Consider the following 12,126-nt stretch of genomic DNA (forward strand, 5'->3'; position numbering starts at 1 on the left):
CCCTATCCACATCTAGATTTTTAAATTTATCTGGCACTTGGGAATCTACTCTGCTTACAGTTTTTCTGTTTTCATACGAGAGTCAAAAACATCATACCTGCATTGTTCTATTAGATGGCATGACTGCCAGATTGTCCCTGATGTTCAGATGGAAAAAGAATAGAAAAGATGCCAGAGACACAGCAATGCAATCCAGGAAATACAAATGAGTTAGCAAACATTTAGTAAGAGTCCACTAAATGCAGGGAGCTCTTGTGAGATATGAGGATGGAAATGTTGGATTATATCACATGATGTTGGAATAAAGAAGAAAGTGAAAACAGAGGAACATGCATAGACCAAAGTAACAGTGGGCCAACATGTCAAATGTGGCTGCCAATTCCACATTACTTAGAAGCTTGTCTGTCACATGCCAGGGCTGCATGAATCAAGAATTTTTTAGGAGCTGTATCATATGGAGTTGTTTGCTTTTCAGATTTGATTCTTCTTGTGTCTTCCTACAGTTTTGTGGCTATTAGAATAAGTAATTGCTAGTAACACAATATTTCTAGTAGCCTGTGCCTGGTGGAATGCTAGGATGTGCCTTGTCTCTGATAATTTGGTAAAGGTGTGTGTCCTACTTTAAGACAAATGGTATGCAAATATATACGCATGAAATAAATTAGGATATGATTAGTACTATTCCAAAAATTGTTAAGTCCAGTTTCTTTTCATATCACATGTTTTACTATCTTACAAGTCTCCAGGAATATCTATATAAACTCAAGAGAAATAGCCCTCCACTTATTCTGAAGTATTCATTAGACATTTGCCCACACCTGGGTAAGCCAGACTCTGATTGCTCCATGCATGCACCTCTTCCAATGTTCAAAAGTGGGCACTTGGTTTGTATTGAATGAGGAATTCTTGGTGATAAAAAGCTCCAGTTTTACAGAGAATCCAGGATTTCATAAGGTCTCTCTTATTTGTGGGCTACTCGGTCAGCTCAATAATCAAGGTTCATGGAATACTTTTCATTTTTTTCTGTTTATCTTTTTTGATCTCAATTCTTCACCCCTCCCACTTTTCTTAAGAATTAAGCCTTCACATGCCTTTCATTATTAGTCATTGCAAAGGCATCTTCAAATAAGTACACGATGGATTTGTTCTGCTAGGGATAGCCGATGCAAACCATCATGTAGAGGTCTCACTCAACATGCAAATAATACCTCGAATTTAGCACCACTCACTCAAATGCCTGGCAATAATTAAAAGGGGTCTGGGTAGGAAATGTGATGAAATTGTGTGGATGAACAAATTTTCTTTGTATTTGCATTATCACAATGACCGCCATACACACTGATCGCACTGACCAATTATGATGTTCAAATATGTTTTGTTGTTTGTTAACATAATAGTGATCACTAAGAAATGAATTAAATTTCAGACAGATGATCTACCCTAATGGTCTTAATGACCAAACTTAGCCTACCTATACCAGTTGTTGAGCAAAAAGCCCGTTACATCAATGAGCTGAAGCTTAGCAGACTGATAATGATCTCCGACGAGTGACTGGACTAAACCTAGAGACACGATCGAAGATAGTGTGTGACGTGCAGACTCACTTTACTGGTTTTTGCTGGCTTTTTTTTAAATGAAGAAAACATCAGCATTCCATTAGAAAGTCTCTAACTACATGTCTGCGGTTGAAAGCCTTTTCTCCCTCTTCTCTTAGGAAGGGTAATACTAGACTCAGCTAAGTAAGCAGTGAAGTAAAAGACCAGGCTGCTTTAATTAGCTTATATTGTAATCTGATTAAAGGAATCATTGAGCCTTCCACAGAAGTCATTAAAAGCATGAGAGAGCCCCGTGGCATCAGGCATTCTACCTTCTGAGCCAGTGACCTGGAGGGCAACCCTGATGGCATTCTAAGGACTCTGTACTTGACCGTGTCCCAGGGAACATTTTTACCAGTGACTTGTACAAAGATATTTCAAATAAGTGTTCCTATAAGGTTGGAAGCAATAGCTAATACCAATGCTAGATGACATCTGCATGGGGAAAAGACCACTGAATTGCCTGCCCTTGGACCTTGAGCTTAGGTTGGGGTCATCACTGACTGCTGGACCTCATTACTTTTATATATAAATACACACATATATACACACATATACATATATACATATATATGTGTATATATATAAAACAGGGGGCCCAGGTGCGTTGAAATTCTCTGGACCTACAGACCTCTAAAGGACGATTCTGATGAAAGCCATTCTTGACTGGTGGGAAAGATAGACTCAAATGAGTGCTCTCAAGCCAGGGAGCGTTCGTATGCATGGAATTTTTGGTAATCACAATGATTAGAGGTGCTACTGGCATTTAGAGGAAGGGAGCTAGGGTGCTAAATATCTTGCAATGCACAGCACAGTACCAGTGAAGGATGAGTCTTCACAAATTGTCATAGTGACCCCACCGAGAAACACTGGATTACATGCAAGAAGACACAATTTTTAACAGAAATAAATATAAAATTCTGCATGATTGGTTGGGCAATCAATTGCGCAGGAACAGGATAGGGGATATGTGGCTTAAACGCAGTTCATATAAAAAAGACCTGAACATTTTAGTTGACCACAAACTCAATATGAGGCAACAGGATGAGGAAACTGCTAAAGGGCTAATGCAACTTGAACTGCATGACAGTGTCCAGATCAAGGGAGCAATAAGCCCCTGGAAATCTGCATTAGTGACACTGGGCACCACAAAGTTATCATGGAGCCCTAGTGAACTGAAGCTATCTAGTACAGGACCAGTAAGGTAAGGGTGTGTTAAAAGGAAGAATGGACTGACAAAAGGAAAATCAAATGGGCACTTTAATGGTTCTCATATAAAGACTGTGTGGCAGAGGTAGAAAGACTGAGAAGTGGAAGGGGCAAGGAAGCAGGCCTTCCTGATCATCAGCACTGGCCAACTGCCCTGCGGAGGACTGACACTGTTACCTTTCAGGCCGGGGCTGAGTGACTTTCTGGCAGATGTGTTAGAAATGGGTGCCAAGTAAGACTAGGTAACCTCAAAAGGTGGCTTCCTTCCACTCTTCCATGATTCCGGTATTTTATGTGATCTAATTCTCAGGCATCTTCTTTACCTTGGCAGTTAGATACAATTGTTTGTTCTTATCTGCTTAGCATGTCATCCTGATTTTAAAAAGAAAATTGTTTTCTTCACTCCTATAATTCAGTGACTCTAATAATCTTGATACCTAATTATATATCATGCAGCTTCAGATGAAGGAGCACATGGCGAACAGCTGCCAAAGAGAATGTGAAGTTTATTATTTGGAGTCCGACCCGCCCATGAAGAGGCCACCTTTGTTTTTTCTAATTATTAGCTATCCGTGGTATAAAATGGACATCATGTCAATATGTAGTTAATAGAAATGGTAACTTTTCTATACAGGGTTTCATTTAAGCAGATATATTAATCTGGTGTCATATCACTGGCTGACCTGGAGGACTTGTTCTAACATTGATTCACTCATGTTCCAGTAATGTCATTTTAAGTAAACCTGAAGGCATTCCCTAGTAATAGAAACCACAATACAACCTATGCGTCTAGGCTTACATAAGTATCTCAGATTGAGACAAATGATCTACACTGATAACCGAATTATACAAAGCCTACTTGAGATGGTCTCTGCTTGACACCTTCGGTCTCACTATTTATTAAGTATGACTCTGTATTAGTGTTAGGTTATTTGTTCTCATTCTATAAAAATGAGTTTACAGATATAAGCCAGAAGTGCCAACCTATTGAAAGACCCAAGGTAGGCACAAATCTTAATAACCCTTCTGGTCTGGTTTGGCTGTTGAATTATTCCTAGAAAAGATACAGAATTTAAAAGCATCGATCATCTCGGATAGATATCACTTTTGTCCTTAACCGTAGGTCAAAGATATACATTGGGTCATTCTTGACAAATCTATTCTCAAGCCAGACGTAGAAAAATCTGTCAAGCAGTAGCCCTGTGGTTTAAGCCCTGAAATGTACATTCAATTCACATAACACACACAATGGGAACTAAAATCTGAGCTGAGGGTTTAATTCCAATGTTGATAAAGAAAGCATCCAAGTAAACAACTCATTTCTTAATCCAGTTGGTCTTCACAATATTGATCAGCGTATGCGAGTTTCAAAAATACTTAGCAGTTCCTCGGTTGAGTTTCTGTTATGTTGAACTCAACTCTGGAGGTAAAACTTGCAAAAAAATAATGAGTTTTTGGAACACCAATTTCTGTTCCTTTTGATTTAGTTTTGTTTTCTATTAGTAGAACAGAAATCAGTTCCTCAAATGCAGATTCCAAATTTAACTCTGATATCTCACACTATCTCCTTTTGGCTTTATCTGAGTTTACCCTTTCCAAGGTTTTCCTTTAGGTAGGCAGAAGAGTGAAGATCTATCATTTCTGACATTCTGGTCAATAAGCAATCCATTATAAATATCCTTTAAAGCTAAGCTCATTACTTCTGAACAGGTGACAAAGCTTTGGTCAACTAAAATGAAGCCCATTACTACAGGATATATGAGATGAGATTGGAGAAGTGCTATAAGAGGGTTTAAGTTGCTTTAAAACCAAGCTTCTTCCTCCTCCTGCTTTCGGCTCACTCAATAGGGAAGGGCTGCATGATGTGGGGTCACTTCAATTTTTATATATTGTCAATAATAAAGATAGCTTCCGGTGGCCTATAAGTCCACATGCTTTAGTTAAATCTTCCCAGTCGTTTAAATTTGTCAGGAAGGTTGCTACATTGTTCTTACATTCTCAGTGAAAATATTATAGAGCCCAGTGAAAACATCATCAGGTAGAAACTGCTAATTATTTTTGCCTTTAGATAAAAATGATATACAAATGTGGCTAAGAATACAGGCAGACACAAAGGCCACCAAGCTTTTGTGCATATAGTGCATGTATAGCATGAGTATGCAAAACACAAGGAAAAGAACTAACAGGCTCATACTGATCCCTATGATTTCTGGGAGACACGTCCTTGGACGCTCCTGAGGCGAGGATGGAACCCCTGGAACATTAGACCCTTAGCTTAGCCTGTTCCTCACAGCCCCATAACCCTGCATTTTGAAAATCACTATCCCCTGCCTCCCCAGGACGTCTAACTTGACCATACCCACTAACATCAAACCCCTGCAAATCTATGCAAGGAATGGTGCCCGTTCCATTGCCAGGGGTTGCTGAGCAGGCTGCACCCAGTCAGACTGAAAGAGGGAGCCCACAGGACCTGCCTGCGGCCTCTGGTGACCATATCCCATCTTCTGGCTCACCGAAGAGAACTGGGCATGGGGCAGACTCAATCTCCATCGAGTCTGCGTTCCATGGCCCTGAAACTCTTGGGTGACATTATACCTTTTCTTCGCTGCTGATGTTTCGGGTGGAAGTTCTCCAGGTGATAGAAGGAATGGGGTCTCCTGAGGCTTCACAAGTGAGTGTGACCTGTTCCTCCAGTTCCATGGCAGTCTGGTTCTCTACATAAGTGATTTTGGGTTTTGCTGAAAAGACAAAACATTCCTATAAGTTTACCTGATTTTTTTTTTTAGCTTTCCAAGTTTAAATGAGAACATGTACCCATACAACAAAAGCTCAATTCTAGGTGTTGTGTGAAATGAAGAGCTGAACCCCCAAGGAGCTTACCGTGAGGCAGGCACGTGACAACATTCAGGTGACAGTAATAAAAACATCCTATAGAGTAAGCGCTAAGGGCAATGAGCACAGGAGGCACGGAGCAGAGGAAGAATATGCTCCGCTGGGTGGAATCTTCATGAGGACACAGCTTTTGGGTTGGATGAAACTTCTGTAGGTGAAACTTTGGGATGGAGGCAGAGTCATGTCAAGTGTAGAAAACTGCTTGAATAAAAGCAGAGAAGCAAGAATGTGTGAAGAGAGGGTTGGGAGGAGAGCAGTGGGCCATGAGTCACGTGTTTGTGTATGAGAGCAGAGGGAGACAAAACTGGACCCAAGTAGAGTGATGATTGTCCCGTTAAAGCTTTTGCTTGAATTTTATCCCGTGGCAGGCAGAGACCCACTGACAGTGTTTGATCAGAGGAACGGAGTGATCATCTGTATTACAAGAGGGTAAATCCAGAAAAAAATTCAAGATGACTCAGCATGGAGAAAGCCTTGAGGTGAGAAAACCAATCTGGAAGTGCAGGCAGTGGGCCAGATGTGATGTGACACAATTCTGAATGGGGTCGTCTCGGGGAAGAGAAAGGATGGCTTCGAGAGAGATGATAAAGAAAGGTTTTCTGGGAAGTAGCAAGGGTTGGCAAGAAACAAAAGAAGGTATGACAAGGAGCCAAATGACTCAGATTCTTAATGACTAGAAAAGCCATGTTAGCATTAACTCAAGTAAGGAAATGCGGCGAGTAACTTGGGGTTGTGGAGTGGGCTGGGGATGGGAAGATGAGTTGAGATGAGTTCATTTTCCAAATGTTTTGGGTAATGCAAGAAAACACAAGCATTCAAGACTGAATTAAATGTTAAAACATTAGAGAAAATTGAATTTTCCCAATTTAAAACAATTATACTCTGAAATTAGTAAACCTTCCATAGGAGAAGATAACACTGCACAAATGTAACTTACTTCACTAATAGAGAAAAAGACCAGGCTTGATAAAGAAACAAACAAATAAACAAACAAATAAATAAAAATTATGGATAACTTTTGAAAAACTGAATTTCCTTTATATTCAAATTCATACAGTAACCCCAAGTAGGCTAATAAACTACTGATTGTATACATGCTCCAAATTGAGGTTCTTTATTTTGCTTTACTGAAAAGAAAACACTGATAGAGCTGTTAATTTTCTGTATAACATATCCCATGTAGTTCAAATATTCTCCTAAAGTTAATCTGTACTAACAACCTACTTAGCAAATCCTTTTTTGCCGGCTAGCACATGGGCACATCTCAATCCAATGTGGCCAAACGAGCACAAATTTGAACGGATGGAGTCCACAGGACTGAGGTTTTCCTTTAGGAAGGCTCTGTGTCTATCTTGATAAATGGGACTTTTAATTTAAGGAAGCTACAGCTCATCTTGGATGGAGTAAATGTTAAGTGCTATTGAACAGAAGGTTTTGGAGAGGTAAATAAAAGCTGTTTAAATCACAGACTGATAAGTTACAAAAAAAAAACAACCAATAACTGAATTCACAAAACTGAACAGTTGTTTTGGAGTTTGGAGGCGGTCATAGGAAGGCTGAATTTCTGGGCTCTGGATACCTAGTCAGATGCTGTGATCTAGACAGTATTTGCTGACCTTCTCCTGACCCATAGCACCTTGTCCTGGCAGCAAAAGATTAACAGAAGAGAGATAAAGGACAGTTAACCTCTATTAATAATATTTAGTCTTGGTGGCTCCATTTCGCAGATGGCTATAAAGGGCACACTGTACAAGTCTTTAGAAAAAGGAAAATTATATTCTTATTGTCAGAACCAACAGAAGGCTTAGAATACTGCCTTGAAAATAAGATAGCAGTATAAATTGTCCAAATTGGGGCACACTTGAGAGTGAAAAGGGGTGTTCTAAATAATTACATTGGGACAATGGGCATCATTGGGCAAATAGGAACAGGTGCAGGGTCACTTCTCTTGGCATACCAGCATCTGGAGGGATCTGTCCAGGTTTTATCTATGGATGGTACTCGTACCATCCTAACAAATCTCTGTTGTGGGACCTTGACTTTGGGTCCAACTGCAGGCAATCTGGACCTAAGGTTTCAGATTGTTCCACTGCACCTCTACCCATAGACCCTTCTGTGAGCACAGCCATCCTCATGAGTTTTCCAAGTGTGCCTGCTTTCCAATTCCAGCATGTCCACGGCTCTGCACCCTGCCACTGAGGGCCAGCCTTATCTATTCTCACCCCAATCCAGGTTCCTGCAACTCGAACACAAGAGGGCTCCAGGGCCCTGCTTCTGTGAACCGAGAGGTTGGATATGACCAGGTGCACCTTCCTTCAGGCCCGTTAGTCCCTTGCTGTAACTCACAAGGGTTCCTTTGACCCTAAGGGGTCATCTAAGCAAAGTTTCTGCCCTCTGGTGAACTTGCCTTAGCCCTCAGCAACATGAGACCTTAGGAACATTCATACAAGCACAATAAGAAACTGTGGAGACAATATACTTCTTTAGACGGGCCCAGGGGCAGAGGAGCAATGGAAATTCACTGCCAAATTTTGAGGAAGGTAGGATGCAATTACTTAGTAAAGAAAGTGCCTGGCTGATAACTAGAGCAGTGCATGCTAGAATGCGTCCCTTTATAGGAAAAAATGATGTCAGTTAGGTGCAATTACAGCAGTCCTAATTTAGATAAGCCTCTTATATATTAATTGCCATCCCTACTTGAAGTCACAGGATTTTTGAGCACCTTTTTTTACTAACTAAACTACAGGTTTCTTTGCAGTCCTACCTTATTGCTGCAGACTCTGCTGCCACTGGGGAACCTGCCCCATTTCTCCACCTAGTGCTGGTGCCTAATGGCAAACCAGAAGGGAAGGAGAGGGAGAGAAAGTGTGGAAGAAAGATGAAGCCCTAACTGGCTGGCCACTCTCCATCTGGTTTCCTGGCCCAAATACCAATCTCCTAAACCAACGGGGGAGGCCAGAAGAGGAGGAGAGAAAGGAGGTTAAGAATGTGAAATGGAGAAGCAAAGGAGTGTGTATATGGGGTACCAGGTTATTTCAAAGAGGCTACGTGAACTTTCCTCCAGATATTACAGAGGAGGGTTCTCATTCTGGATGGGGACTCGATTAGACATGTTTCCTATGAGCCTATGATTTTCTTACCTGTCTTTGCAGGGGTCTGGCCACCTCTCCCCTATCTGCTCTACTGGGTTGTCTAAGGTACATCCTCCTGGCCACAGTCTTTGGAACAAAGTTGTGCTAGTGCAGTGTGTGTGTGTGTGTGTGTGTGTGTGTGTGTGTGTGATGTGGAAGGGGATGTGCGGTGAGGGATGTGGGAGGAAAGACAAACCATGCCTTGCCACAGTTCCTGCATCTTTCTTTTCCTGCCTCATTACCTCCTTCCCTGGACCTTACCTACTCCCTTCACTCTACATGGGTCCCACATGGCTCCTGCCTCACTACTCATGCCTTTTCCCTGGGGCGGCCATCTCCACTAGAGAGGCCTGAAGAGAAGCTGTGATCTGTTCTTGATTAGCCGGTTTCTCTTTTCACACAGAAACCATGTTATCCATGGTGGTAAAGAGAGAATACACTAATTTCAGTATTATTAGTCATTCCATATGTAATTCAGATAGAGTATGTGTTAAGTTGGGTTTCATGGAGTAGTAACTACTATTGCTAGCTCAGGGAATGGATTTACAAGCCTGGGTTTGAATTATGGCTCCTTGGGTAGGGCACCTAATCTCTCTGTGCTCAGTTTTCTCAAGTATAAAATAGGGGATAATAACCTCGTAGGGTTGCGCTGAGGATTAAAAGAGCTAATTGGTGGATGGCACTTCACATAGTGCTTGGTACATTGTAAGCGCTCACTTTGTGTCTGGTATTATTATTACTTTAAGGGACTAATATCTAAAAGAATTTCCTAAAACAAGTAGTGACTACACATTTCTAGGCCCATCTCCCTGCTATGTACATCATACTTCATTCACATAAAACCAATTGCTATTCTCTCATTTACTCAAATACCTATTATATGCCAGGCACTGTTCCAGGCACTGGGCGTACATCTGTGAGTAGAACAGACAGAGGTCCTTGCCCACAAGGAGCTCACATTCAGCACATTCATGCCCTTCCTGCCTCTGCCTGTGCGTGTGTGGCCTGAAATGATCACTCATCCTTCCTTTTCTGGGAAATTCTTACTTGTGAAATATCACATTGTTTGCAAAGATGTCTCTAACTATTGTCATCATGCAAGACCAGGGATCTTTCCTATAAACACTATGCATATTGCTATTATGAAGTCATTATAACGAATTACCATTAAAAATTGCAGTGCTGACTATCTACCTTAGCCTGTAAAACCACTCGTGAGAACAGAGTGCATGGTATTCATCTTTGTAACCTTGGCAATGGCTGGGCCCACAGCAGGCATTCAAATGTTGTTGACTGACACTATCTATTATAATTTATATGTTTTTCTCTCTTGTGCATCTCAGTATCAAAGGACTGGACTGTATCTCTGTAGCCCTTTTGTCCAACACAATGGAGCTCAATAAATATTTGTTAAGTGAAGGAATAAATTAACAAATGCATTTTTATAATATGGAAAAACTTACAATCAGAGTGACTGGGGAAGACCAGTCAGTATTAGAGAAAAGACTCAAAAATATTTTCCAAGAAGTTGAACTTTCAATTTCAAGTATATACAGTTAATTTGAACCAAACTGATAACCCGTTTCTAAACCCGATTGTCATTAATGAATAAATAGGATTCATCTGTGATTAGCAAGACCAACTGCATATAAACACTGGATTTTCAAAGGTCTATGTTTACAGACGTAGATCAGTTCTCCTGATCAGGCTAAACAAGCAAGTCCCAAGCAGGTTCCCCAAACACACATCGTAACAATCTGGAAGCTGCGTGTACTGGAGCTGCCCACTGGCATCTGTTCTAGTAGCACCATCTATAGTGGATGAGCTTATCTGTCGTTTTTAAGAAAAATGAACAGAGGGAGTTGAGAGCCACTAGGTTAAACATTTTTCTGCCACAGATTCTTCTTCCAAGGTCAGGTCAAAATGCATTTCAGTTCTAAATGAATGGAAGTTTACTGAGTTTATAAAGACAAAGTGAATAGAGATGTGGGAGCTCTTTCCATGACTTTTATGACTCTGTTTCACAAAAGCCATGGAAAGAAGCAAAGGGAGATAGAGGCAGCTGGTCACTAATATTTACTAAGGACCTATTGTGAGTCTGGTGGTGTTTGGCATGCCAGAGATAGAGCAGTGTAGAAGACAGCCAGTGCCCTACCATCTTGGGAGTCTATGCACTTAGTGGAGGTGGGAGGCAAACAACTTACAAAACAAATATGTAAATGAGGTCAGTTCAGGTACTGATAAATGTAATGAAGAAGATACAGTAAGGTTAATGAAAGAGATTAGTGGAGGTGGGTGGGGGGCTGATTGATAAGGGGGCTGCATTAGGCAGGGCAATGAAGGGAGGATTCATTGAGAAGGTGGTTGAGTTGAGATCTGAATGATGGATGAGAAGAAGGAAGCTGAATGTGGTTCTGGGGAATGATGTTCCAAGTAGAAGAAACATCAAGTGCAATGTCTCTGAGGCCAGGAACAAGCCTGGTGTGTCTGAGGGACAGAAAGGAGGCCTGAGAGGTTGGAGAGATTTAAATGCGAAGTGAAATGGAGGAAAGATGAGTTCAGAAGGGCAGGCAGGCTAGATCAGGGTTGCTCCTGCAGGCCATCGTAGGGAGCCTGGATTTTATTTTGGTTGCAATAGGAAGCTATGGAGGACTTTAAACAGAGGAGTGTCACGTAAGGTCATTCTGGCTACTGTGAGTACAAGGGGCTAAAGGGGATGTATGGGGGCAGAAAGACCAGGTAGAAGGCTGTCTCATGGACCACGGGAGGAAGAGGGTGGCTTAGACTAGGGCATAGGTAGTGGAGCTGGCAAGAAGTGGCTGATGTGGGTTAGATTCTGAGGCAGAGTGGACAGGCTCTTGCTGATGGATTGAGTGTGTGGGGTAAGAGGAATTGTGGCAGAGCAGTGACCTTGACCCCCATGGTCCTTACCAAAGACTTTGAGGTGAATGGACGCGTCCTGCTCTCCAGCCTTGTTCTCGGCGATGCAGACGTACTCAGCCTCGTCATTCTTATCCACCTTCTTGATGGTCAGCTCCGAACTGTCATCGCTAAAGAGGTACTTCTCTTCTTCCTCATTCTCTATCTGTTCTCCATCCCTAAAGGGTGCGGAAATGAAAAGTACCATGATTTCAACTACAGAGGTAAGATGTTTATTTTTAATTAGTTTCCATAAAATGCAGCCCATAGGATAGACTCGGTCTCCACAGAAAGTTAAGATGCCAAATATACGTCCACATATAGCTTTGATTCCTTCACCTAAACCTCTGATTCTATCAAAGGGCAGTAAACTGCACCTG

At 41.6% G+C, this 12,126-nt stretch overlaps 1 protein-coding gene across 1 annotated transcript in view; it reads right to left on the reverse strand.

The window, feature by feature from the left end:
• NCAM1 (neural cell adhesion molecule 1) overlaps positions 1-12,126 on the reverse strand; it is a 289,389-nt gene that overhangs the window by 33,584 nt on the left and 243,679 nt on the right. The window contains exons 7-8 of the mRNA XM_006912806.2: positions 11,759-11,925; positions 5,400-5,542 (exon numbers count right to left, since the gene is read on the reverse strand). Coding sequence (XP_006912868.1) covers positions 5,400-5,542; positions 11,759-11,925 — 310 coding nt within the window. The remainder of the gene's footprint in view (positions 1-5,399; positions 5,543-11,758; positions 11,926-12,126) is intronic.

The sequence above is a fragment of the Pteropus alecto genome, unplaced genomic scaffold (assembly GCF_000325575.1).
Source record: "Pteropus alecto unplaced genomic scaffold, ASM32557v1 scaffold224, whole genome shotgun sequence".
In the NCBI taxonomy this organism is placed as follows: Eukaryota; Metazoa; Chordata; class Mammalia; order Chiroptera; family Pteropodidae; genus Pteropus; species Pteropus alecto.